This window comes from Haliotis asinina, chromosome 16 (assembly GCF_037392515.1).
Source record: "Haliotis asinina isolate JCU_RB_2024 chromosome 16, JCU_Hal_asi_v2, whole genome shotgun sequence".
In the NCBI taxonomy this organism is placed as follows: domain Eukaryota; kingdom Metazoa; phylum Mollusca; class Gastropoda; order Lepetellida; family Haliotidae; genus Haliotis; species Haliotis asinina.
In genome coordinates this window covers 185,147-211,209 of record NC_090295.1, presented here as the reverse complement: position 1 = coordinate 211,209, position 26,063 = coordinate 185,147, and the positions used below count along the sequence as shown (strand labels likewise).

The following is a 26,063-nucleotide window of genomic DNA, read 5'->3' as shown; positions in this document are numbered from 1 at the left end:
AAGTTGAAAAAACGCGATGAAAAAAAGCCCGCGAAATCGGAGTTCAAACGTTTCACTAAATTCCCCCCAGCGCTGGGGGGAAAACTGGTTTCAACAGCTGTGCTGCGCTGCGTCCATAACGCATGCGCAGTGAATAGATTCGCGGAGCTTGAAACAGTATGCATGCCCAGCGTCTGAGGTCGTGAGCACTAGTCTAATCTTGGTTGTGTACACAAACAAGTAAATAATCTACTCGTTACGTAAAAAAAACTTGTGGATTGTGGTAAGCAGTCTCTGTCACAGAGAAAGCTCAGTGTCTGGTTTATTCACACCTATATGTCTGCCTGCCTGTCTGCTAAAGACAATATGCAATACACAGCTTCAATCATTGTCAACATGCAATTTGAACTTAACACATATCAGAGTATACGACATAAAGAAAATAAGTTGATTTATGACTCGTGCACCCGAGTCCCGTCTCTGCCACATTATGTAATTAGGCACGTGTGATACACATGACATGTTTTTATGTCTGTGGATTGCAAACAAACTACATTCACTTTTTTCGGATGACTGGATCTGACGGAAATTGGTGCAAACTCTTGTCCGTTCCAAGTCCTGCTTTGTACTTGGACGAATGACAGATTCCAGCCACGCAGTAGTTTACCATCTCTACTGACATGATTTTTGATTGGATCGAGCGCAAATTCAGAGAACATGTATTTTCAAAACCCAACATCTCTATATACATTCTTCATGGATAACGACTTGTTTTAGTGTATATGATTTTGTTTGACAACAGTACATGAATCCATACTGAAACGACGCATCAAGTACACAAAAAGAAGTTGTTATCCATAAAGAATTTTACTTTCTTGTGACTCGCTATACTTCTAAAATGCCCATCAAACAGATCATCTGTCTTTACACACAATGAACCCTCAGCAGATCAGCAAATGAAATAGCCAATCAGAATCCGTCGTTACACTTGAGTGCACATCCAGGTGCTAAGACTGGGTTCGGTCTCCTGAGGCCTTCGTTTCGGGGGAAGTAAGCCCAAGTACAAAATATTGCACTTTTGAATCGCGATTGTACGCTTATAATTTTGTTTATTTGTTTTTTTAAAAGCAGCAATGTATATTATATGTCATGAATAAGTGATAAATGTGTTTTACTTATGTTTGGTTTTTTGGTTGCATGTGACCTTTAACCATATTCAATTTGCAGTAGGGTCCTATGCACCTCTTGGTGTAATGCACTGTATGACTTACCAAGAGGTGAGTTCGGCACATTCTACTTTGTTGGTTGAGTCCATTTTTACCACTCTTGCGTTGTCTGAGTCCAGTGCGGTTCTGCAAGGGGAAGTGATGGAGTTCATTTGGTGCTTTCTCATTCTCTTCACATGGACACGTTTAATCAAGGACATCTTTTTTCTACCAGTGAGGCACAATTTTATCAAGTGCATGATGTCAGACCTCTGTTTCCCCATGCAACGTTTGTAATTAGAGTGCCACTTGCTGATGGTTCGGCGCTTGCAGTTGCTGCATTACGTCACCTGACTTCAGTTTCTGCGCCTGTTCCATTGGCCACTCCACTTCTGAATGTGGAGTGTTCATCGCTCTGCTACGCAGTTTCGCTCATCAGATGGAAGTTTGGCTTCAGACATTAGCATCAATAACATGCTTCAGCTATTGGTTTGGATTGGTGACAATCTTCAACTACAAGAGAGTACTTTGCCTGCTGACTTGTCTAGCTTTAATTTGAGGTCATGTGATTTTTGCCTCCATCACCTTCTCACAGTGTCCCTGCATCACTCCGCTAATGGCGTCTTTTGATGCAGCCCTTGATAACTTGAGAAAGGTCAAGGTTGGGTACACAGCTCTATGCATTAATTTAGCATTGGCGCATGCCCATGGCATTTCAATGATGGTTGTGTCTCCTCCAGTGGATGATGATATTGCGCTGTTGGGGTTAAAGAGAGCAGAGAGTCTACTCACCATTTCTGGTTGAAGATCATGAACTCCTACTTTTGGATGGTGCGGTCAGGAACATTATAGCCCTTCTCAGTATGATTTTGATGGTATCTGAAGCAGTTGCTATGGCGGTCGCACATGCATCTTCACATCAGCAGGCATTTAGTCAGTCGGGCTACTATGGTGTCGATGCAATGCGTTGTAGAGGTCCTCTCCGTTTATCCTCCTCATGGGAGGATAGATTTCACACTGACCTTTTTCATCAGCCCTGGTTGGGTACAATTCTGTTCAGTGGGGCTATTTGGTAAGATGCTCACCTACAAGTTTCAGTGGAATTGCTGAAATACCAAGGTTTACAGGTGGAACGTTTGATGTGCCAAAGATGACCTGCTCGGTATGTTCCCTCGAGCTCCGATCTGTGGTCCGGTTCTACGCCTTCCTTTTGAGGACAAGGGAACAAAGGATGCTCCGGATGTCAGCGTTGGTTCTTCACAACTACTCGATCAGCTTCCACTTCCGACCAGTCCTTCTGCCAGAAACTTGACAAACAGCGACTGCTTGAGATTTGATTTCAGCACGACTTGGTCCTTCCACCCCCAGTTGTACCTATTTCGATTTCTCCAATAGACGGAAGACTTCGGGCTTATGCCCCAAAATGGACCTTTTGGGACGACCCTTATGTTCTCGCCACTCTTTTGAAGGGGTTTCAACTTTCTATTGTTGGGGTAAGGACAAAATTTTATGGATGAGCAAATTCTTTATTCAGGTGGAGTGACGTTTCGATACAGCCTCTTGTATCGTTGTCAGTTGTTGGGAATCCTCCTCTAAAACTCCTCTCGGATCACAGAATGTATCCCGCTCAGCAATTGACTGCTCTATGATCCACAATAGACACATTGCTGCAGAAGCTGGCGATCGAGTCATTAGGCACAACTCCGACCGAGTCGGGTTTCTACTCTGCAATCTTTTTGGTTCCATAGAAGAACTCGGATAAGTTTAGACTCATCTTCAACTTGAAGATTTTCAACAAGATGTTTCTTCAGTTGCCACCTCGTTTCCAGATGGTGTTAGGGGCCCTTTTCAGAACTATCATCAAACCTTGTCAGCCTCGATCTGCAGGATGCATACCTCCACATCCCAATCTACCCAGCTGATTGCAAGTTCCTTCGGTTTGTCTTCGAATGCACCCACAATCAGTGGAGTGTCCTCCCATTTGAAATTTATTCGGCCCCTTGGTTGTTGTGTCACATAGCCAATTGTCAGCTTTCTTCATCACAGGGGGATAGTGTTTGATGCTTACATCGATGGCTGCATTCAAGCTCAGACCAATCGGTCTTTTCTTTTGCGTCACATGAAGTTCTCGATGTGGCTACTTCACCAATTAGGTTGGCTGGTCAATCGGTAGAAATTGGAACTAATCATGACTCAGGTCAACAAACTGTCTGAGGGATTGTTTCTGCTAGATGTAACATCTCTATTGTGGGGAGCTCACCCAATCGATCAGCAAGTGTCTGGGCAGTGGTCTTCTGCACATCGTGTTTGTCACATCAATGTTCCAGAGCTCAGGGCAGTGATTCTTTCCCTCATTCATTGGCAAGACCTTGTACGAGGGACCTCCGTAGTAGTATAAGTACAACTACCCTCATGGTTTGGTCTGACACTGTGGCAGTGGTGTGGACTATTGCCTTCCATTGATGAATCCGATAGGGTATCTATTCGCCCCCAGGTTCAATCATCAGCTGCCTGACTTTGTGTCTCAACTGACCTGTTGGCTTGGGTCAGGACGTTGAAGCTATTATGTGGGAAGATCTCAGTGTTTACGTGTTTACGCCAGTGGCCCTTCTTCCATGCATACTACTCAATCTGTGCTCGACGATCTTGATTTGTAGATCTTCAGGAGTTTGCCCAATCCAGTTCTGCTTCCCTTTTGGTGAGATCTACTGGTGCATCCACCCTCTGAACAACTTCACTGGTCTCTGCTCACACTCCATCTTCACGTTTGCCAAATCTTCATCTGTTTTTGACAGCTAGATGATATTCTAAGCGTGTGGCTACAGTAGCCATCACTACGGCACATTGCACCTCCACTAGGACACTTGGACAAATGGATGAATTTTGAAATGTTTTGCATCACTACAGCTTCAGCACAGATATCAGAAGGATACCTTTAACATCTGAGAATTTCCAAGAAGCTGAAATGTTCCATGTGTCTACTTACTTGGCTCACCTTAATACTGTTATTGCATTAAACATTGGGTGTGAAGATATTTACTGTCCCTGTCCCAGTCTCTCAGTCACGGAAATTCCGACCTCAGGCTTAGGATCTTTCCTTCGTCCTTGCTCACCTTACGTCGGCAAATTTACAAACTTGTAAATGTCTTGGTAGTCAAATGAACCACACTGGAGATGGGACAATGTCCCACACTACAAGAGTGTGCGAGACTGACAGGATGGCCTGATAATCCATGTATCAATGGTAAGTCGCTTAAGCTGCAGTGGGACAATGCTATGCCCATGTATGCTTACCTGATGGAGCAAACTCTCCAAGATCAATTCCTTAAAAACCTTAAAAACCTTGTGCCCCGTGAACCAGTTCAACATACAACTGGTGCCCTTCAGGAACCTTTGCAAGGGCAGAATGCTCAAGGGGCAGCCAAACTTCTTATGGACATCCACATGAACCATTTTCCTCTTCCAAAAACAAACTCTTCCGCCTTAGAGCCAATTTGCCTGAAATTTTGGACCCTCAATCTTCCTCTTCTTCAGTTGCTGATCTTCCCAAAAATGCTGTATACATTCTGTTTCATTCTATTTATGATGAAATATCATTAATATCTTTGGAGAAAAGGTATTCAAATCAGAAGGGGAATATTTCTGAGGGACTCCTTCAGTCCTCTGCTTTTTGGTCCGTCTTTAAATCCTTTGAGTTTTCTGCTCGATAGGTAGGGGGGCTTCCAGCCTGGACCTCCTCAGTACAGATCCCCAACACCTCTTACTCATCTCCTATGCATGGATGACATTGAGCTCCTTGCCAAAGGAGAGACCAATTCGAAAGAACAGGTTTTCCTGGTTGAGGTCTTCTCTAATGATACTGGCATGACATATGGACTCGACAAATGTAATACTCTTCATTTGAAACATGGCAAGGTAACTAATGATGGATCAGTCACGTTAGAAGGGGGAGAAGTTATTGAACATCTCATGGAAGATCAGGCCTACACCTATCTTGGAATGCAAGTTTGAGACAAGCCCCAGAAAGCCCAGATTCAGGATAAACTTTTGGCCAAGTGTAAATCTCATTTAAGAAATTCTGGAGTTCAGAGCTAAATGCTCGAAGCAAGGTCAAAGCCACCAATACTTTTGTTGTGCCAGTCCTCTCCTATTCCTTTGGAGTGGTTGATTGGACAAAAACAAGAGTTAGACATCCAGAGTCTTGACTACCTGACCAGAAGGATCGTGTCTAATAGCAGAGCACACCACCCTCGTTCTTCTCTTAATCGTTTATATATGCCAGTCAATTCAGGAGGTCTGGGTTTGATTAATGTGGAGGCTCTTCATGATAGAATTTTATTGTGTACTTTTGCACATATTTATTTATCGGATGATCCTCTAGTGATGCATGTCAAGGAATTTCCTGATGAAAGCAAGGAATTTCACAGCTTATTTAAGCATGCCAAGGTTGTTGAACAAAATCTGAAATTTGAAGTTGATTTTGTTGATGGCGATGTACTGCCGGACGGTACAGTGATGGGAGTAAACGAGGTGAAGTTGTTCACCAAGACTACCCAGAGTCGGTCCTTTGTGGAGAAGCTGTCTCAGAAGCCACTGCATCGTGTGTACATGCAGTGTGTGGAACAGAACAGCAGTCCAACCGACTCCTTCGCCTGGATGAAGTCTGATGGTCTCAAATGTGAAACTAAGGGCTTCCTCTTTGCTGCTCAGGACTAGTCACTTCCCACTCACAATCGGCAAAATGTGATTCATACAGAAAATATCAATATGAAATGTTGTCGTTGCAATGAATTTACGGAGGCTGTCCAACACTTTGTCAGTGGATGCCCTTTCTTGGCACAAACAGCATATCTTAAAAGATATGATGGCACGGCTTACTACTTTTACTAAAGTCTCCGCCATGCCTTTGACCTCGAGATACATCCATGGTACAACCCTGAACATGTCCAGGCGTCCTGGAATATGATGCTTCTAAAGGCGAATACTAATGTAAAAGTATTTTTTGATATATGGAAAAGCACATCATAAAGATCACTTTCAATTTCTCAAAAATTTTGTAAAATTGCAATAAAAACGTGAAAAACGACCTTGGATTTCCACATATTGCGGAAACACCCGACAGTTAATGAGCAGGAGCGGTATCTTGTGACATGACATCAAATGTGACTATTGCCGGTAGCTTCCTCTATGGTTATATTTGACAACTTCACAGTGACCATGGATTCTGAAGCTGTAATATATGTTCCTGACGTCATCTTTTACCTGGAAGGTAGACCGTACCAATACCAGCTGATCTTACATCGTGCACCGGAAACTTCCAATGTAGATGAAGAAGAAGAATCCATCGAAATGGAGGCACCAGTTTGATTCAGTTCAATTCAGTTTGTTTATTTGGTAATTTGGCCATGCGACTGTAAGTACAGTTGATTGTGACGACATAGCCTTAAGCCATGACAGAAAGAACAACTGTCAAGCATACGCAGCTACGAATCTGAACATAATACCTTATTGCATAACCAGTGATTGAAATAATTTTTCAGCTCAACCTGACAGCTGGCTGGTGGTCCATAAATGTTGCCTGCCCATCTTGAAAGTTGCCTGCCCACCTTTAAGTAACCCTGCCTTTGTTTGGTTCTTATTGAACCATGTGACTACAGATATCCAATCATAGCATAGCTTACTAAGCCAGTCAGTTTTAGTGTCCTATTGCTATCTCCACTGGCAGAAGAGTTGTCCATGTATAATTAAGGAATATACTCGTAACTTTCATTCATCTTTCTTAAGTCAACATATGACATGACAATTAAAATGGAATGATTGTCCTGAGAGCGAACTGAAAGTAGGTCAACCTTAAAAATTTCAGCCAGACAATCGGGCTGGTGGAGAGAATTTCCAGGCAGCCCGACTGAAAATTTACCGGCCACGGGCAGTCGGGCAGGCCGTTATTTCGATCACCATGCATAGCACCCCTCCATTCCTTCAATCGTCAGACAGCTTAAACAAATAAAATACATAAATAATGGCATTACACACACTCGCACACACAAACATTGACCCCATCCACACCCTGACCCTTGCATGTCAGTCTTGCCCCATTTACCCACACATGTTCAAAGAAAGCTAAAAATGTTAAAGCTTTGTCAAGATTTATTAAATGTATCAATTTGAGAATAAATACATGTACTTAAATGTTTGTATCACTCTCCAGTGGCATCTGTGTATATGTTATGTGATGTATATTGCATCGTATTGTATTGTACCTTATCCTGTTTCATGTATCTATCTTGCCTATGCCAGCCTAGTGTACATGTGTATGTAAGTGGTATTTCCATTCACTTATCAGCTTATGTACCACCGTTGCTTGAAGTTGTGAAAATGAAAACCTTCGAAACGTTCATACAAAAAACAATCACACTGTTTAAACAGATGAATATCATAAATAATGGTATTACAGTTCACACACACTCATATGCTTTCATTGTACTTTAATATAGTCTTAGGTGTGACTGTGGTGACTGCATTCCGATGTATCACTCTCCAGTGGCATCTGTGTATATGTTATGTGATGTATATTGCATCGTATTGTATTGTACCTTATCCTGTTTCATGTATCTATCTTGCCTATGCCAGCCTAGTGTACATGTGCATGTAAGTGGTATTTCCATTCACTTATCAGCTTATGTACCACCGTTGCTTGAAGTTGTGAAAATGAAAACCTTCGAAACGTTCATACAAAAAACAATCACACTGTTTAAACAGATGAATATCATAAATAATGGTATTACAGTTCACACACACTCATATGCTTTCATTGTACTTTAATATAGTCTTAGGTGTGACTGTGGTGACTGCATTCCGATGTCTTGAAAGTAAGGGCTCCTGACTTGGAATGATCAGAATATTTCTCTTTCCTAAATCTGTCTTAATACTTGGAAAACGGATGAAATGGTGGCTCTTGTCATTGTTTGATGATTCCATGCATCCCCAGGCAACTGAATAAACCATCATACCATTTTCTAAAGTGACAGAAACAACACAAATTGTATTACTGTAGCGCTTGGTCTTTGGGCGGTAGTCACATTTGACGTCATGAGCGGAAAGATCACGTGACTTCCAGCAGAATATGCATAATGACTGAAGCTGAGATAATAGAAACTGTTTCCGCGATTAAGATGTAAATATTCATAATTTGTAATTGAAGCTTTGGGTATATGTTTCTAATGACTTATCTTTCTCACAGCAACTTATTGAAATTCTCTCATATTCTCGTGGAACTTCTCTGGAATAGGCCAGTATGCAGCCTGAGATGAATTCCAGCCAAGAAAGAAGAAATATAGTTTTGGTTAGATAATGGTTGCAGGAAAAATTATTTTGGGGAATTAAGTTGGGATTAAGATAAGAGTAATAGTATGGGTATTTCCAATAGGCTTTTTGACTTTTATTAGGATCTGTGGAGACTTTACTGTTTTTGTTCTTTATCTAGCATTATCGTGCGCATGCGTGAGCTCGTGTGTGGACGTGTCAGTTACGAGCTCTGAAAAATGGGCATTTCTTTAGCCCAATACAGAGCCAAAATAGGCACATTTTGCCAACCAAACAAGATAAAAGGCCTAAGTATGCATGGACTAAAACTTGAGAGGTGTTACCTCTCGCTAGGAGTGCGTTTAATTTTGTCTGATGAGTGTCCTACTTATCACATGTGGCGATGTCGAGTCAAACCCTGGACCCACTACATGACAACAAACCCTGGCTGTGGACGAATCGGGTGCACTTGGCATAAACGTGAGTGAAAAGGACAGCACTGATATATTGACCATACTCCTTGAAATGAAAACTGATATCAAATCTATGAACAAAAACTTTGTAAACCTCAGTGACAAGGTCGACAAGATGGCGACAGATTTCAGCAGCCAACTTCATCATCTACAACAAGAAAACAAAGAGCTAAAGTCAAAACTATCAGCGATGGAAGATAAGATTACTGACTTCGAATCTAGGAACCGAAGAGAAAATCTAATTTTCCATGGGATTCCCGGCGATAAAGGCGAGACGTGGGAACAATCGGAGAGTAAGGTGCGTCAGTTTCTATCTGAAGATTTACATATGGGCAACGCCTACGAGATGGTGATAATACGAGCACATCGGCTAAATCAGCGGAAGCCAGGTTCTCCAATCATTGCGAAATTTCTGACATCTAAAGATAAGAGCGACATCTTCAAGGCAGCACGTGCGGACAGGACTGAGGGATCACAACACAAGCGTGTGACAGAGGACTTCCCCCAGAAAATACGAGAGGACAGACGAGCACTTTCACCTTGGTTTGTGAAGGCAAGGAATGCAGGAAACAACCCGAAGATGAGGCAAAATAAGCTTATTGTAAATGGTCAAGTGTTTGTGTATGATAGGAATTCCCAAAACATCGTGAAAGAGAAAGGATCGCACAAAGAACCGCCATACTCAAACAATAACACAACCACGTGGGCCAGTTTGTTTGGACCCGGAAATGAAATAGACAAGGAAGGTGAAGGACGGACCCAGTCGGAAGATAAACAAACCGACGAATGATGCGATGGCCATGGCCTTATTTTCAACATTCTGACGTGGAATATCGGCGGTCTACATAAACATGACAATGAATATTCCCAGGTGAAACCTTTGTGTCATAATTTCGATATAGTATGTTTTTGTGAATCATTTGTAAAGGCTCATAACGAATTTTCCGCCTTTTTGTCCGGTTTTCGAGCAGTCAACGCTGTGAGAGATAAAATGAAACAGTTAGGCCGCCACAGTGGCGGAGTCACCGTGTTGATAAAGGAGAAATGGCTACAGGATGATATAATTACAAGACTTTATGATCATTTTCAAAACACTGTTGTTTTACTTTTCTCAACTAAGTGCTTGCATTGGGATAAAGACACTCTGCTTATATTTACTTATATCTCGCCAGAGGGCTCTCCAGTGTATGATGCTAGTGACAGTGATGGAATTGCCATGCTTGAACATTACTTAAATATTATAGCTGCTGATCACCCGGACAAGCAACTATTTCTAGCTGGTGACCTAAATGCTAGGACTAAAGACTTTTTAGACTTCATTCCTAATGATAATATTGATTTTATTGTAAGAGATGTTGATGATTATCCCTCAGATGATTTTGAAATGTCCAGATCAAGTAAAGACAACATACATCATAACAACTTTGGTAAAAAACTGATGGAACTGTGCTGTGCATTTGGAATCCATATCATGAATGGTAGACTATATGAGGATAAACAAGGACAGTTTACTTGTGTTACACATAATGGTTCTAGTCTAGTAGACTACATGATTGCATCAACATCTGTGTTTCCTAGAGTTGCTAATTTTGGTGTTGGTACATGTGATGTGTCTGATCATTTTCCTATTTACTGTTCTCTGAATATCCAGCCACCCAACATTACTGGTGTGCTCGAGTCACCTGTAGCAACAGATCCTCCAACTAGCAATTGCATAGAGAGTAATTCAACAACAGTATGGACTAAATACGTGTGGAATGAAGAGCTCTGTGATATGTTTATTTCTAAGTTCCAAAGCCTGTATGGAAAACTACATAGAGAATTATATCACTATATAGACATTAATATTGAAGATTAATTAAATGTTTTTACTGAGCTGTACCAAAGAGCTGCAGAACACAATAGGAAGGTATTTTCAGGTTTCCATGACATTAATTCCAAACCTCAGCCCCCATGGTGGGACGAAGAACTTGAACAATTAAAACATTTGAAATATAAAGCACTGAGAGACCATAGAGATAATAACTTAGATATATTGATTTATAAAACCCTACGTAAATCATTCAAGAAGACTTTCAACTACAAACGAACAGCTTACTTTGATATTCAAAAAGAAAAACTTATGGCAGCGAGAAACAACCCAAGAGAATTCTGGAGAACACTAAAGCAATCAGGTTCAATATCAACACCTGACAAAACATACGATATAAGTTGTGAAAACTGGTACAATCACTTTTCAGGGCTTCTTACTGAGTGTTCTGGTAATGTGCATGACAGAGATATCAATTCAGAGGTCTACAAGGATGAAGAGCTTGTAACATTAAACTGTGACATTACCGAAAATGAAGTCTTATTTCACATTGATAAACTGGCAAAAAACAAGTCCCCTGGACCAGATGGTATTGCAATTGACTTCATTAAAGCTTCTAAGACATTTATCAGTAATTACTTAACAGTGCTGTTTAATAAGATTTTCCAGGAAAGTATTTTTCCTGTGCACTGGGGCAGAAGCATTATTTGTCCTTTCTATAAATCTGGTGGCAAAAGTAACCCTAATAATTACAGAGGTATTTCTCTTATTGATTCAGTGTGTAAAATATTCACTTCCATTCTTAACAGTAGATTACAGGTTTGGTGTGAGGAGAAGAATATTATTCATGAAGCACAGGCAGGATTTAGGAGCAATTATTCTACCACTGACCACATTTTCTCACTTCAAGCTATGGTTCAGAAATACTCAGTTAAGAAAAAAGGAAGGTTCTACTGTCTGTTTATTGATTTCTCTAAGGCCTTTGATACAGTTAATCACAAAATTCTTCTGTCAAGTCTGAAAAGAGTTGGTGTGGGTGGTAAATTCTATAACATCTTGGTATCAATGTATGATAGGTTGTCAGCCTGTGTTAGAACATCTAAAGGTCTGTCAAGCTATTTTGATTGTAGTATAGGTACTAGGCAGGGCTGCATCTTCAGTCCTCAACTGTTTATTATCTTCATTAATCAGCTCATGCAAAGTATGGAGCAATTTGGCGGCCGTGGTGTATTTATTTCGCCTAACGTTAATAACCTATATGCTCTAATGTTTGCGGATGATGTTTCCTCAGTCTCAGATACAGCATTCCAGCTACAGAAGAAGATTCATGGCCTTGAGAATTTTTGTCGAGTCACTGGTATGAAGGTCAATATTGATAAGACTAAGGTTATTGTGTTCAGAAATAATGGGCCCCTTAGACAGTATGAAAAGTGGTTTCTTTTAGGGCAAAAGCTGGAAGTTGTTTCATACTACAGGTATTTGGGTATCGTGTTTACTCCTAGGTTAGTGTGGACTAAAGCTCACACTACTCTTGCATCACAAGCCAATAAAGCCGTTATGGCTATCTTTAGATTCCAAAAACGTGTAGGTTTTCTGTCATGTGCAGATCTTTTTAGAATATTTGATGCTATGGTAAAACCGATTCTCTGCTACGGTTCAGAAATTTGGGGTGTTACCCACTGTAAAATCATCGAACAAATACAGATAAAAACATGTAAATATTTCTTAAAAGTTGGTAAAAATACTTGCAACAACATGGCACTAGGTGAATGTGGCAGATTCCCTCTTCAGCTTACTTATATGTCAAAGGCAGTTAAATATTGGTGTAGACTTTTAACTCTCCCAAGTTGTAGGTTGCCCCACCAGTGTTATTTAATGCTAAAGTCACTAGATGAATCTGGAAGAACGACTTGGGCATCTCATATCAAGAATATATTATATAGACTTGGGTTTGGCTTTGTCTGGATTGCACAGGATATTGGTAATATTGATGTATTCATGTCTGTTTTTAAACAAAGACTATCTGATAATCTTTCACAAGACTGGCTCTCATCGCTACATAATACAACCAAGTGTTCTAATTATATACTCTTTAAGTCCACCTTGAATGTCGAATCTTATCTCTCTATAGATATTGCCCCATATATGAGAAATTCTTTAACAAAATTTAGATGCGGCAAATATAAACTTTGTTCTGAGACTGGCAGATACAACAATATCCCTTATGATTCAAGATTCTGTCACTTTTGCTATCAAAAGAATTTGTATGTAATTGAAGATGAAATACATGTTTTACTTTATTGTAAAGCCTACCTAGACATAAGAAAAAAGTTTCTGGATAAATATTTGAAACACCCTATATCACAACACAGTTTTATAAACATTATGACCTCAAAAAATATAGATGTTATAAAAAACTTATGCCTATTTTTATATAATGTTGGGAAAATAAGAGATTCTGATGTATTTAGATAAACGCATGTAAATTCTAATTATACCTATACTTGTATTTTGGGCCACTGGCCTATTACTGAATAAAATGTCAGTCTGTCTGTCTGTCTGTCTGTCTGTCTGTCTGTCTGTCTAGCATTGGTTTTTGTTGATTCTCTGATATATGTAAAAGTTGAGATTGAAAAAAATTATTTTGTTTGCAAAAGTTTGTGTTTAGTTCTCATTGTGAGTTTATACTACTGTTACAATGAATGCAATGTAATGCCTGCAAATGTAATGCCTGCAAAGGTAATGCCTGCAAATGTAATGCCTGCAAATGTAATGCCTGCAATAAACAAGTTGAGTGTCAATAGAACCTGATGTTCTTTCATGTCTACAACTTCCTAAAATGCCCCTCAAAGAAGTCATGTTGGTAATATGAGCAGTCAAAAACTTACTCTTGGAAAAAGAATGTATCTTACCTGTACCTATGTATGAGTTTAATTTGTTCAGACTGGCCAGTAAGTGCATGGAACATCCCCTGAGAGTTGCCACAGCAACACCAGAAAATCGTCAGACATGTAGACAACAGACGAATGCAGGACTGGCCTTCGCTAATACAGCTTATGGGCTTCTGCCTGCCTGTGTGGACCTGATTTCAGGTAAGACCTAGGGTTTGCTTGCACACGTGCATCCTTTGAAACACTTTGGTCCATCAGGGGGATAGGTGGATGAAGCCATTAGATTCAGTTGTGAGAACAGTTAGTCATCAATCTAAATACCCTCAGGACAATATTTGAAATGTTGTGATGTTTCTTGAAGGGAGGACATGATTGTGTATCCAGAAGCAGTACCATTCTGTGAAGCATTGATATTGAATGTGTGCATGTATATTTAGTCGTAATTGTGATCTGATTGTAATCAGAATTGATTGGGTTGGTGGCACAAAGCATCTTCCTGCTCATCTGTACTATATGCTTGCCGTCCCAAACTATAGCAACAACTGGTACAGGTGCCATGTACTTGTCGATCCCAGGGAAGAAATGGCTGGCTTGACAGATCTGCATAATGCTTTACAAGGTGTTCTTTGGAAGCCTGCATCATTTTGCAGGCAACCAGGTTGGTAGGAATTATTATAGAAAGAACCATAAAACTCTGGTCGAGATTCTTCTAACAAGGATGTTTAGTTCCAGGTTCTGAAATTACAGACATATACAATAAAAATACTTGTACCTTGCACTTACCCTGTAATAATTCAACTGCAAACAATCAGTTCAAAATGCCCAACACTCTCATGTAATGACTACTCCCTTGGTATAGGAAACTTTGAAATGTCTAAGAAAACTACACATCAAATTCCATGTATTTACGCTGAGCATGTTGACTGTATTTGGATTCAAAAACCATAAACTCACTCTAACATTCTGTTATTATGACTTAAAACTGCTACAAGCAAACTCGCTGTGTATTAGAAGGCAAATCATTATCACGAAAATAAGATACATTGTTGCATGTGACCAAGTAACTGAACATTCTTGAAACTTACTAAAATAGCATATCACACCCTCACAAACATAGATATGTTGTAAAAACGATATTTCTACCTGAAGAGTGCGTCTCGACCGTCTGAAATATAGATGTATTTCTCAACATTCCCTCTCGGGTGACTCTCTCGCTCACTCAGCTCAACAGTCAGGGAGCATCTGTTGTATCAAAGTGTCAAAGACTTACACCACTACTGCTATGTACCTACAGTCTGAGGACTCAAACTACTGGTTAAGTAAAAATGTTATCCCAAACTAATACACATGATGGAAAATAATGCTATACAAAAACAATTCTGTCAATGTTATGATTTTATCAGGAAAATAAAAAACACAAACCCTTAAACTAACTGTTATTACGGTCATAGTGTTGTGAAATATTATACTCTTAACCAAATACATAATAAGACTGTCTCCATGGTATACCATAATACCAATGTAAATAATAAACAAGCTATACTGATGCACAAAAGATAGTGACAGCAGAATAATTCAGGTGCAACCTAGCCTATAGGTGACACGTAATGATTCCAAAGAGGTTGTAGAAATGGGTTTTTTTGGATAACACTTTCTTAGTAAAATACAAATTCAGGATTCTCTTGGGTTGAATCCAGTTTAGGATTTGAATCCATCCTTTCCGAGTGAGACTTGTAATCGCCAGCATACAAAGTCAGTGATCTCAGCCACTGCTACTTGTCGGACATGTCGGACAACTGATAGTCTAGATCACAGCCTTGTGTACCCCTCTGATAAGTTATACATAGTGTTTGACAGTAATATGGTCATGTGTCGTGGCCTTGACAATTTAGATATTGTGAACATGGTAAAGACATGTCAAGTAATTCACTTTGTTATAATTTGACTTAATTTGATGAAGGAATCTTCAACTAATGACCTGTTCTGGTATATATTGATAGAAGATAATTGTAACAGTTACTCATTCTTGTGATATATGCGTTATTCGTCTATGTAGATTCATTTCAGCTCTAATCATCATCAAGGGGGTGGTAGGGTAGCCTAGTGGTCAAAGCGTTTCCTTGTCACGCCAAGGACCTGGGTTCGATTTCCCACGTGGGTACAGTGTGTCAAGCATATCTCTGGTGCCCCCTAGTGTGATATTGCTGTTACATTGCTATAAGTGGCAACCTCACTTACTCTTGTATCACAATGATGTAATGATCCAAACTTTCTGATATGTTCAGGTCTGATCCATGATGTGAGACAGGTCCCATGTCAGTGCTATGTTTGCCAGCCATGGAAACTCTCCTTATATTTCCTGGCCTGTCTGGTAAGTTGTGTTTATGTGTTTTCATTGTGTCCTCTTTGACTTTTTTTCTCCCCAAGATGAAACCATAATTTGTTCAAGACATGGTAACCATTTGAAAATCCTATTAGACATTACTGAACCAGTTTTGTTCAAAATTAAGTGGCTCTTAGTTCCTGTTGCCTACAGAAGGGCTTACTTTTGTTAAAACACTGACATTGATCATTTCAATTCAACCTTGACAAGTATGTACATTACTGCATCAGAAATCACAGGAACGATAGGGTAGACTAACAGTTAAAGCATTTGTCTGTCATGTTGAAGACCCAGGTCGATTGTGAATCAGTGTGTGGACCCCATTTGTAGAGACCTTCCTGCTGATATTACTGGAGCATTGCTAAAAGTGCTATAAAACCATACTTGCTCAGAAGTCACATGGTCAATAAAGCTGTGAAAACCCTGTTATGGCCTTTGAATTGAATTTCAAGCAGGAACTCATCACATGTTCCTTGTTGCAACGATTACTGAATTAAACAATAAAGGAGAAATTATTGTTTGATCAGCATTCTAGAAGTTGGTGAGTCAAGAATGAAGAATACAAGTTTACTTCTTGTTTATCACATTCCTTTCAACTTGATTATGGTGGAACCATCTACTTTGAATGTCGCTGTATGCAGTAATGAGGAAGTTGTCTTCCATAACATTACCACCATAAGTTTTGAAAAGTAGACCTTCATTCAACTATTTTGGGTTGTGGCTGACCTTGTCAATGAATATGGTGTTGATCTCTTCAGCTGCTGGTGGGAATGGCGCCTATTTCCTTGGGTGCTCCAATAGCAAGTATACAGTATCACCAACATGGCCGGGTCACCACCTGCCTCATCGCCACTTGCCGTAGAGGTAGGTGTTGCGTGCATAGATATTTCATTTTTGTAAAAGGAACATGTGTGTACGTGTGTGCTTGTGTTGTAGTGTGAGGACATGTCATTGTGCTGCTGCATGCATGTTTGTGTGTACTTGTGTGTTAGTGTGTGTTTGTAATCCTCTGTATGAATGCGTGCATGTGGTTGTGTAAGGGCATGTGAATGTGCCTCTGCATGCATCCATGTCTGTGTCTACATGTGTGTTAGTGTGTGTTTGTAATCCTCTGTATGCATGCGTGCATGTGGTTGTGTAAGGGCTTGTGAGTGTGCCACTGCATGCATCCATATCTGTGTGTACCTGTGTTTGTATTCCTCTGTGTGCGTGTGAGCATGCACGCCTATCTGTCTGCCCGCGTGTGATAAAAGATTTGGGTGTAGAAATCGAGAGATAGGGAAATGCTTCTGTGATGCACAACATTTGAAAACTTACCACTCGCGTGATCACCTGGTGTGCTTAAGATCTGTACTAGAGCTGGTCGTCAGCAAGCTATACTGGTCATATATGTCAGCTTGTGGGGTTAGGTAGCCAGACATCTGAATTGGTTCAAGCATTTCATCATATCCCAATTGTGCAGATTTATGATCAAGATGGCAATCACAGGATAGACAAGTCCATTGTACAGGTCTCTATTACACATTAAACACAGTCAAACAGCTAAAATGTTGATGCTAAACAGCATACTTTAAAATATCTCTTAATTCTTCACTAACTCATTCCGTCATTTCCATGGAATCAATGGGGAAATCTGATCAGATATTTTAAATGCTCTTTTATTCTCATTCAATTTTTAATGTCTCTACCTTGTTCTGTTGACACAGGCTATGAGACGGTGCCCTGTACAACTGATGGCTCCACAGACACCTGTCAAGTGTGTCCTGCAGATAAGTACCAGCCAGTGGACAACATAACTTCGGACCAGCACCTGTCATGTTTCCAAGTCTATTGTGCTCCAGGTATACGTCATTGCTGACTATATACTGTATCCCTATTGTTATTGAAAGTGTTGGAATGAGATAACTATTTGCTTGTATACTACCCATCAAAAGTTTACACTCACTTAAAGAACTCACGGTATGTAATGTATATATATCTGGTTACTTCCAAGAGGAGCTACTTCACTAAAATGACCAAACCAACTGCAAACCTTAAGCAGATGAAATGCACTAGAATTATGCATCAAATTGCTGAAAAGCTGGTCCATATATTGTGCCCGTGAACAACTGTGTTTTAGTGTAAAGCTTTAAAAATATGGCAGTTTTCACTTAGTTTCATCGTCTATTGAACTTAAGAAAATAATCATTTCAACGCAACATATGTCATATTTGGGGGTTCACTTTCTTAGTAAAGTACAAATTCTAGTACTTTTTTCTGTTGAGTCCCATCCGGGATTCGAACCCGCACCCTCAGAGTCAGGCACCTAATCGCCAGCACACAAAGTCAGCCGACTAGCCCGCTCAGCCACCGCGACTTCCGCTGAGCGTCGTGTAATCACAATCATTTCAACGTTACAAATTTGTTTTGCAATACATCAGTTCATGTGTAAACAGTACCTTTAAACAGTATTGAATATTTTGCAAAATCTAGTTTGGAACAGTTGACTGAAAAGGTGGCTATATTTATACAGGTGAATCTAATCTTTTGATAGGTAATTTAAGTTATATTTGATCTGAAAGTTCTGAAAGATAGCATGTATGGATCAAGAAATGTTCAATAATGATAGTAATACATACATCAAGACATGTTCAAATCATTACCAATACCAGATACATTAAATAATATTCAAATCCATTATGACAATACCAGGCACATGAAGACATTTTCCACTCCATAAGAACAATACTAGAAACATGAGACTGATTAGCAGCTCAGGGAAGCTGGCCTGCTGTCATTAAGCTCATCTCTGATACTTCATGGTGCAAATTTTTCAAAGCTTGCCGTGGTTAATTTTTTACTTACCTTACCATAGGTATATAGCACATTAGCTCAAGCTTCGATTAGTAGGAGATCTGATGGAGTTGAATTGCTATTCAATCTTGAATGCGCGCAGACTCCATGGGAACTTCACTTTTACTTCAAGTGTCGTTTTGTCTAGATGTGTTTGGGTTGCTATCTTTTTTTTTCAGCTAATAAAGTTTGATTTACTATGCTTTTACACTGATTCCTTTTGTAAGTTCTTGATGTTTGGGTAGGTAATATGTTTCAATCTTTGTGTTGATAATAGCATATAAATTCGCTATTGTACACTCGCAGATTGCCCTTCCCTGTCGTCAGGTGTGGACAGCGCCAGGACTGTCAGAGTTGTGCCAGAGTTGATGATTCTGCCACATCGTATGGTGGCCGACGCCATATCCTGCTTGAACGAGGACTTTGCCAAATTGTCGTTGAACTCCACAAATAGGGCACCCAGGTCGAAGAAACAGGACTATAATGCTCATAGTCTTGATTTTGCGGCGTTAGATGAGACCATTAGGAGACTATCCTCCTACTCCTACATGATTCCAGAATACGGAGACTGCGGTATATCTTGAAGCCGGTCTCGACGCTAGCGTCAGCGGCGGCTGTTGATTTGACTGCAGTTAACGAGTCCCAGTTGGAGCATATACCTGTGACAGGGCAAGGTGCTTCACGACCTATTGGGGTATGTCCGTACAGCATTATCTATGACAATAGTGGATGAGTTTTTTAGACACATGTTCATGGCAGGAGGAGTTCAAGAGGCGTCTCATAAGAACTTCCTTTTCCTCAGATGCCCTCTTTGGTCAGTAGTCACAGGAGCCATTGTTAGCGTCACCCCAGTTCCTGGTGGAACTTTTATGGTGCTCGAGGAAAATCAAGGGCAGTACCATTGGGACCACTGTGCCAGCGCCTACGCCTACGCCTACGCCAGCGCTTATGCCCACGTCAGCGCCTTTTCCTACGCTAGCCCCGATTGTGACACCTTTAGTTGTCTTGATACCAGCGCCTATACCAATGCCAGCACTTGTTCAGATGACGACTCCTGTGCCTACGCCGACACCCAACTGAATTCCCAGGATTTCTCATACACTTTCCAGGGAGGATGAGGAGCGCGCTTGGCGCTTGGAAGCGGAGCGCTCAAGACGTAGGTCACGTTCCAGGTCTCCGAGAGGTCGGTGTTCCTGTTCCCCATGCCGTAGTCACCATCGGCGTTTGCTTCGAGTTCACGATCTCCTAGACGCTCTTTTTAGGACTCTCGTTCTACTGTGAGTAGGCGGCGCTTCCGATCTAGGTCTAGGTCTAGGTCTCCTTGACGCTGTTCTAGGACTCTGCGCTCATGTTCACCGGAGGCTCCTCAAGTTTCTTTGAAGGATTCTACTACTCAGACTTCAACTTCCGCTTCCACCCAGCGGCGGGAATCGACATCGATTTCTTGGGAGGATCTGGAGGAACAGCACTTTTGCCCAGACTATGACGAGGCAGGAGTAGGCGATAATGATGGCACTTATCTACCGTTAATGGCGGTTTTTGAATGGATTGCTGCCAGACTGTCCTTCAGCGGATTCCAGTAGCCTGTCAGCCATCCACCTGTCACCTGATTTGCTTATTCCACCTCATCCCATGGCGGATGCTGTCTCTCCTGGATGAGGATTTTGCGAATCTCTCCTTGAATCCAACGATCAAGGCGTCCAAGTCAAGAAGATACGATAATAAGATCCATAGCTTGGACTTTACGGATAAGGGAGCTGCCCAGGATGACTCACTCAAGCGCCTGTCAGGTTCTACGCAATCGGCCTACAAAGTTCAAGTTGGCGGCCATAGACACGGAACTTAAACGCATGCTCAAACCTATTTCTGCATTAGCCTCGGCTACCTCGACGGCGCCTCCAGGGTTGACCACCACACAACGATTTTTCAGTGGCAAGGCAAGGTTCTCCATGGCCTTCTCGGACATTTGCGGGCGGCCTTGGCCATGACGACATCTGTTCGTTGCTCCGTATTCTTGGATGCGTGCAGTTGGCAGGAAGAGTTTAAACGTCAGCTGCTTTGTGCGTCCTTCACCTCCAAGTTTCTATTTGCCGATAAGATCCCGGATGTGTACAAGTCTCATGCGGAGCTGACCAACACTGAAGTAGCGTTATCTACTTTCGAGGCTTTGGGTTCTGCCTTTTGTGGCAGAGCCAGAGGTAGCGGAAAGAAACGGTATATTCCTAGGAGGGAGTCCATTCGTTCCTCCTTTGGAAGGGGGCGTGGCCACGCCAAGGACACCGACAATCAGCGAAAGCCCCAGGAGTGCAGCCATGACAGTCCATCAACGCCAGGGCGAGACAGGGAAGCGCCCCTACTCTGGGCGCTGAAGCCTTGGATGCCTACGACTGGGACCTCCCACCCCCAGTCGTACCTATCCATCCGACTCCAGTAGGTGGGAGACTAGGGATCTTCTGGCCCAACTGGTCATTCCTAGAGGACCCATTTGTAAGCAACATCTTAAAGTCCGGCTACAAGCTGCCATTGGTCGAGACTTCACCGCTGACCTCTACTCCCCAGTCGCGGATATGTCCTCAACATCAACAAGCTCTCCTAGCGTCCAACATTGACTGCCTATTGTCCAAGAGAGCCATAGAGACAGTGCTGGAACCCCATCGCTCCCTGGGGTTCTACTCACCCATCTTCCTGGTGCCGAAGAAAGATTCCGGCAAGATGCGCATGATACACAATGTGGCGGCCTTCAACAGACAGTATCTGGCCTAACCTCCACATTTCCGGATGATGTCACTAGAGCAGATCTGAGCCAAACTGTCACCTGGGGCTTGGCTAGCCAGTCTGGACCTACAGGATGCGTATCTGCACGTTCCCATCCATCCACATCACAGGAAGTACCTGATATTTGTTTTCAACGGAATGCATTACCAGTAGAGGGTGCTTCAATTTGGAATTTCTATGGCCGCGTGGCTTTTCACACGGATCACTCTGCCGGTTACCAGATTCCTACATCTCAGGGGAGTGGACTTCGATCCGTGCATAGATGACTGTCTTCTCAACCACTACAGTCCTCAGCTGCTACGCAAACAGTTGGACTTCTCCACCCAACTGTTACATCAACTGTGTGGGATTGTCAACACCGAGAAGTCACACCTGGAGCCAACGCAAGAGCTGATGTTCATTAGAGGATTCTTCGTTTCTAATGAAGGACAATCTTGTCAGGGTCCCTCCAGATCGATGGTAGAAGATACTTGTGTTTGCGGATCGAGGTCTCCCTCAACCCATGACCCTCAGAGAGTGGCAGTCTCTGTTGGGTCTTTTGGCGTCGGCGCAAGATCTTACGCTCAGGGGGCACCTTATGCTGCGGCCGTTACAGAGGTTTCTGTTACCATTCATCCGGAAGGACGATCTCAAGTCAGAGTTCCTTTTACCTCTGCATCTACATCGGTACCTTCCGTGGTGGACTGTAGAAACGAGCGTTTGCGCCGGCGTTTGTTTGAAAGACTTCAGTCACTACCACAAGTTGTTCGTGGATGCATCCCTGCTAGGGGTGCCCACCTGTCCGCCGGACGACCTCAGGGCTGTGGTCCGACGCCGAAAAGTTGTTGCACATCAACAACTTGGAGATGCAAGCTGTCATTTTAGCAGTATGCCACTGGCTGCCGATTCTCACCAACACCAAGTTCCTTGTGGTGTCGGACAATTCCACAGTTGTTTGGGTTATCCGGAACCAGGGCACGACCAGGTCCAAGCAACTCCTAGACCAGATGTTCCTAATAGCAGATCTTCTAAACAGCAACGGGATCACAGTCGCGGTCCGGCACATACCCGACTGCAAGAATATTCTGGCAGATGCGTTGGCGCGTCCCGGCAGACCATCTCCGACAGAATGGATGCTTCATCCAGACATGTTTCATCAGATTTGCCTGCTTCACGGGAGACCCCTGGTGGACCTCTTCGCCACCAGCTTCAACCACCAGTTGCCAACTTACGTGTCTCCCGTAATGGATCTGCAGACTTGGGCAGTCAACGCCCAGTCGTGGGAAGGTCTAGACGCGTATGCTTTTCCACCACCTGTCCTTCTTCTGGAAGTCGTCGCCAAGATTAAGCAGATGCAGAACCTGAGACTGTTTTTTATCACGCCTTGGTGGCCCACCAGACCGTGGTTTCCCGATCTGCGACGTCTCGACAGCGGAGAGCCGCTCCAGCTGCCAGATTGGTCACACCTACTACGTCATCCTCACAGTCAACAACTCCATCCGGACCTGCTGAGATTCCATCTGCATGGCTGGGTCATTTACAGAAAGCATTAAGGGCGAAGGGTTACTCCTTGTGGGTGGCGAGTGTCATAGCCCGGCCTCATTGTGTATCCACCAGATCCGTATATGATGACAAGTGGTGCACGTTTGAGAACTTCTGTGTTCAGAGATCACAGGATCCCATGACAGCCTCCCCACAGTTTGTGGTGAACTTTCTGATGGTCCTGCGCAACTCCAAGCATCTGAAAGGGAGTACGTTGGGTACTTATCTGTCGGCGCTGAATTCCGTCCTGGCGGTCAAAACGGATCTTCAGATTTCTAAAGTACCGGAATTGGTTACCCTACTTAAGGCATTCAAGTTGAACGTATGAGCCCCTAGAGAATGCCTCATTCGAGTTATTGTCCAAGAAGATGGTCTTCCTACTGGCCCTAGCTACGGCAGCCAGAGTTAGTGAGATTCACACCTTGGATGTCACACAAGTGCGTTTTGAACAATCGAGACATGGTCGAGTCCATGAGGGACAGAGGAGGAGTTCTTGTGTCCGGTCAGGGCTCTCAGATGCTATATCCAGAGGTCTGCCTCTAAGAGACGCTCATGGAAAAAGTTGTTTATCCCTTTTTCATCGACTTGCAAGGGGGAAGTAAACAGAAATACGATTGCCTTGTGGCTTTGGTCTACTATCCTGGCGGCGTATGATGCCAAGAAGCCTCCCCATCCGGCGGTGAACAACCCCTAAGAAACTAGAGCTCTGCCGTCTACCTCCACAGGAACTGTACGGTGCCACAGATTATGAAGGGTTGCTTTTGGAAATCGACCACCGTTTTTGCCTCACACTACCTGAGGGACTTGGCGGTTGAGGACATGGAGGGGCTTCAGTCGTTTGGTCCATTGGTGGTTGCCCAGCAATTCACCCGGCCTTCCGCCCATTAGGTAATTATGTTGTTCTTACCATTGGTCTTAAGATTAACCTCACCCTCTGGGTGCGTCAGTTTTTCTTTGCAGTTCCCTTGGGTTACCCTTTGTCTTGTTTCCAGGTTGTGATGGTTGGCATTGGTCTCCCGTGTCCCCTGTGCATGTGCATTGTCTGCTGAAGTAGAAGGTCCACACCACCGTCCATCTGTCGAAGCCATATGCATAAGACCTATGGTAAGGTAAATTAAAAATATATTAAAATCTAAATATTCTAGATATTTAAATACTTACCTTACCATAGGGCGGTGGTGACCTATGGTGAGGTAAGTATTTAAATATCTAAAATATTTAGATTTTAATAAGATTTTAACAATTCTCACCAAGTTTGTCTCCTCAGTTGTTCTAAATATAACATGTGATGTTTTCTTGCAGACAATCAAAGGCTGGTGCGTCGAGGGGAGCCTGGTCCAGGAAACCCACCGGTCTGTGAGTGTGACACCTCCAGGAATTACTACCAACACAGCAACTTAAAAAAAGACTGCAGACACAGGTTGTGTGATAGACTGGAGAATCTCATGCTAAATGGTTAGTCTCGGATTGTGAGTGGGTTCTGCTTTGTTTCTGTTTGTGAAAAGTTTCATCTCTGATAATTTTGATTACATTCAGCATATTTTTCTTTATCCTGACTCATGCTTAATTGCTTACTCTCCTCTTCCTGGCGAAGGTAGTGAAACACCTGAAATCCCTTGAAGTTCCCTTCTAAAAGAAAATCACACTCACCCATGAATTACCTCCCCTCCCGCGCACATGGCTTCACTCTCTCCCTGTCGGCTGATGAGGGCGGGTGGAGGCACCTGGGGTCCCATACACGGCGATAAGTCTTTCATTCTTTTATTTTTATAACTAAATTTGTGTTGTATGCAGTATTTGGCTTCTTTTTATATATTATTATTATACAATTTTGTATTTATTGTGTCTATTTCTAACACGTATTTCGTCACATCTGAGACTTAGTCTCAGTTGATGAAATCGTGTTTTCAGTGCAGATTGAGGTAACCATTTACTTGTTGATGCTGAGATTCATTCCAGTGAGAGGCCAGCCGTATGTCCAAGGTTGTGTCCAGGGTCTGGCGAGTCCCCACCCAAGACTCTGAAGAGATCATTCGTTGAGACAGGACCGTCTCAGACTAAGAAAATTAAGAAGTCAAAGTTTTCATCTGCAAGATCATCCCAGAATCATCCCTCACTGATAAAGAAGTCATTTGGGGAGGAGATAGTCCCCTTAGAAGAACCTCCATTTTTTTTACGAGTCTCCATTAATGATACGGAGTGAAGACACCATGCATCGGACATCGGCAACTAGATTGACACTGACGTCGTATGCAGTCATCCTCCCCTTCGGACTTAGACTCACGCAGTCCGGATCGTCGGCGATCTATGAATTCATCTTTCTCTAGGAAGAATGAAGTTAGACATCAGCATGAATTATCACCGGAGGAAGTCTTATTTTTGGATTTTGAAATCACATCATGGATCACAGATGGTTTAAACCTGGCTTCCCCATCTAAGGATACCACCGAGCTCAACACATTGAAGATGGAGAATGACGACGTTGATACATTAACATTTCTGTCGATACCTCCTGTATCTACGATACCTGAGACTTTGTCTAGAGTGTTCAATATAGCAACCAAGTTTCAACAGCAACATTTGCCACATTTTTACACATGTCGTTTCCCTCTTCATATTATGGAGCCATTCATCAGAGCGCCTGAGGTCGACGAAGGCTATAAAGTCATCAACCCAGCTCCTAGCAGATTTTACAAGGTGGAAGACAGAAGATTTCACACTACGAGGCAAACCTTTTTTCGATTAGCTTGATCTAGAGCCATCAACAAGACATTCATCGCTAAGTTTAGCAATCCAGTAAATGAGGAGGAGAGGATGATCCTGACTCCCATCATCTATGCAAACAATCAACTAGACAAGTTGACCGATGCTATATCAACACTGTTGCAGAAG

General features: G+C 42.3%; 1 protein-coding gene across 2 annotated transcripts in view; it reads left to right on the top strand.

Annotated features, from left to right (window-relative positions):
- The window catches only part of LOC137268199 (uncharacterized), a 41,189-nt gene that overhangs the window by 3,466 nt on the left and 11,660 nt on the right, over positions 1-26,063 (top strand). Inside the window, exons 1-6 of one of the 2 annotated variants that reach the window (XM_067802736.1) lie at positions 9,715-9,830; positions 13,713-13,861; positions 15,946-16,031; positions 16,802-16,907; positions 17,750-17,884; positions 24,474-24,626. In XM_067802736.1, the coding sequence (XP_067658837.1) occupies positions 9,811-9,830; positions 13,713-13,861; positions 15,946-16,031; positions 16,802-16,907; positions 17,750-17,884; positions 24,474-24,626 (649 nt within the window). In that variant the 5' untranslated portion in view covers positions 9,715-9,810. Of the gene's footprint in view, positions 1-9,714; positions 9,831-13,712; positions 13,862-15,945; positions 16,032-16,801; positions 16,908-17,749; positions 17,885-24,473; positions 24,627-26,063 lie in introns of those variants that run through there. The other variant, XM_067802737.1, reaches the window with a different exon arrangement.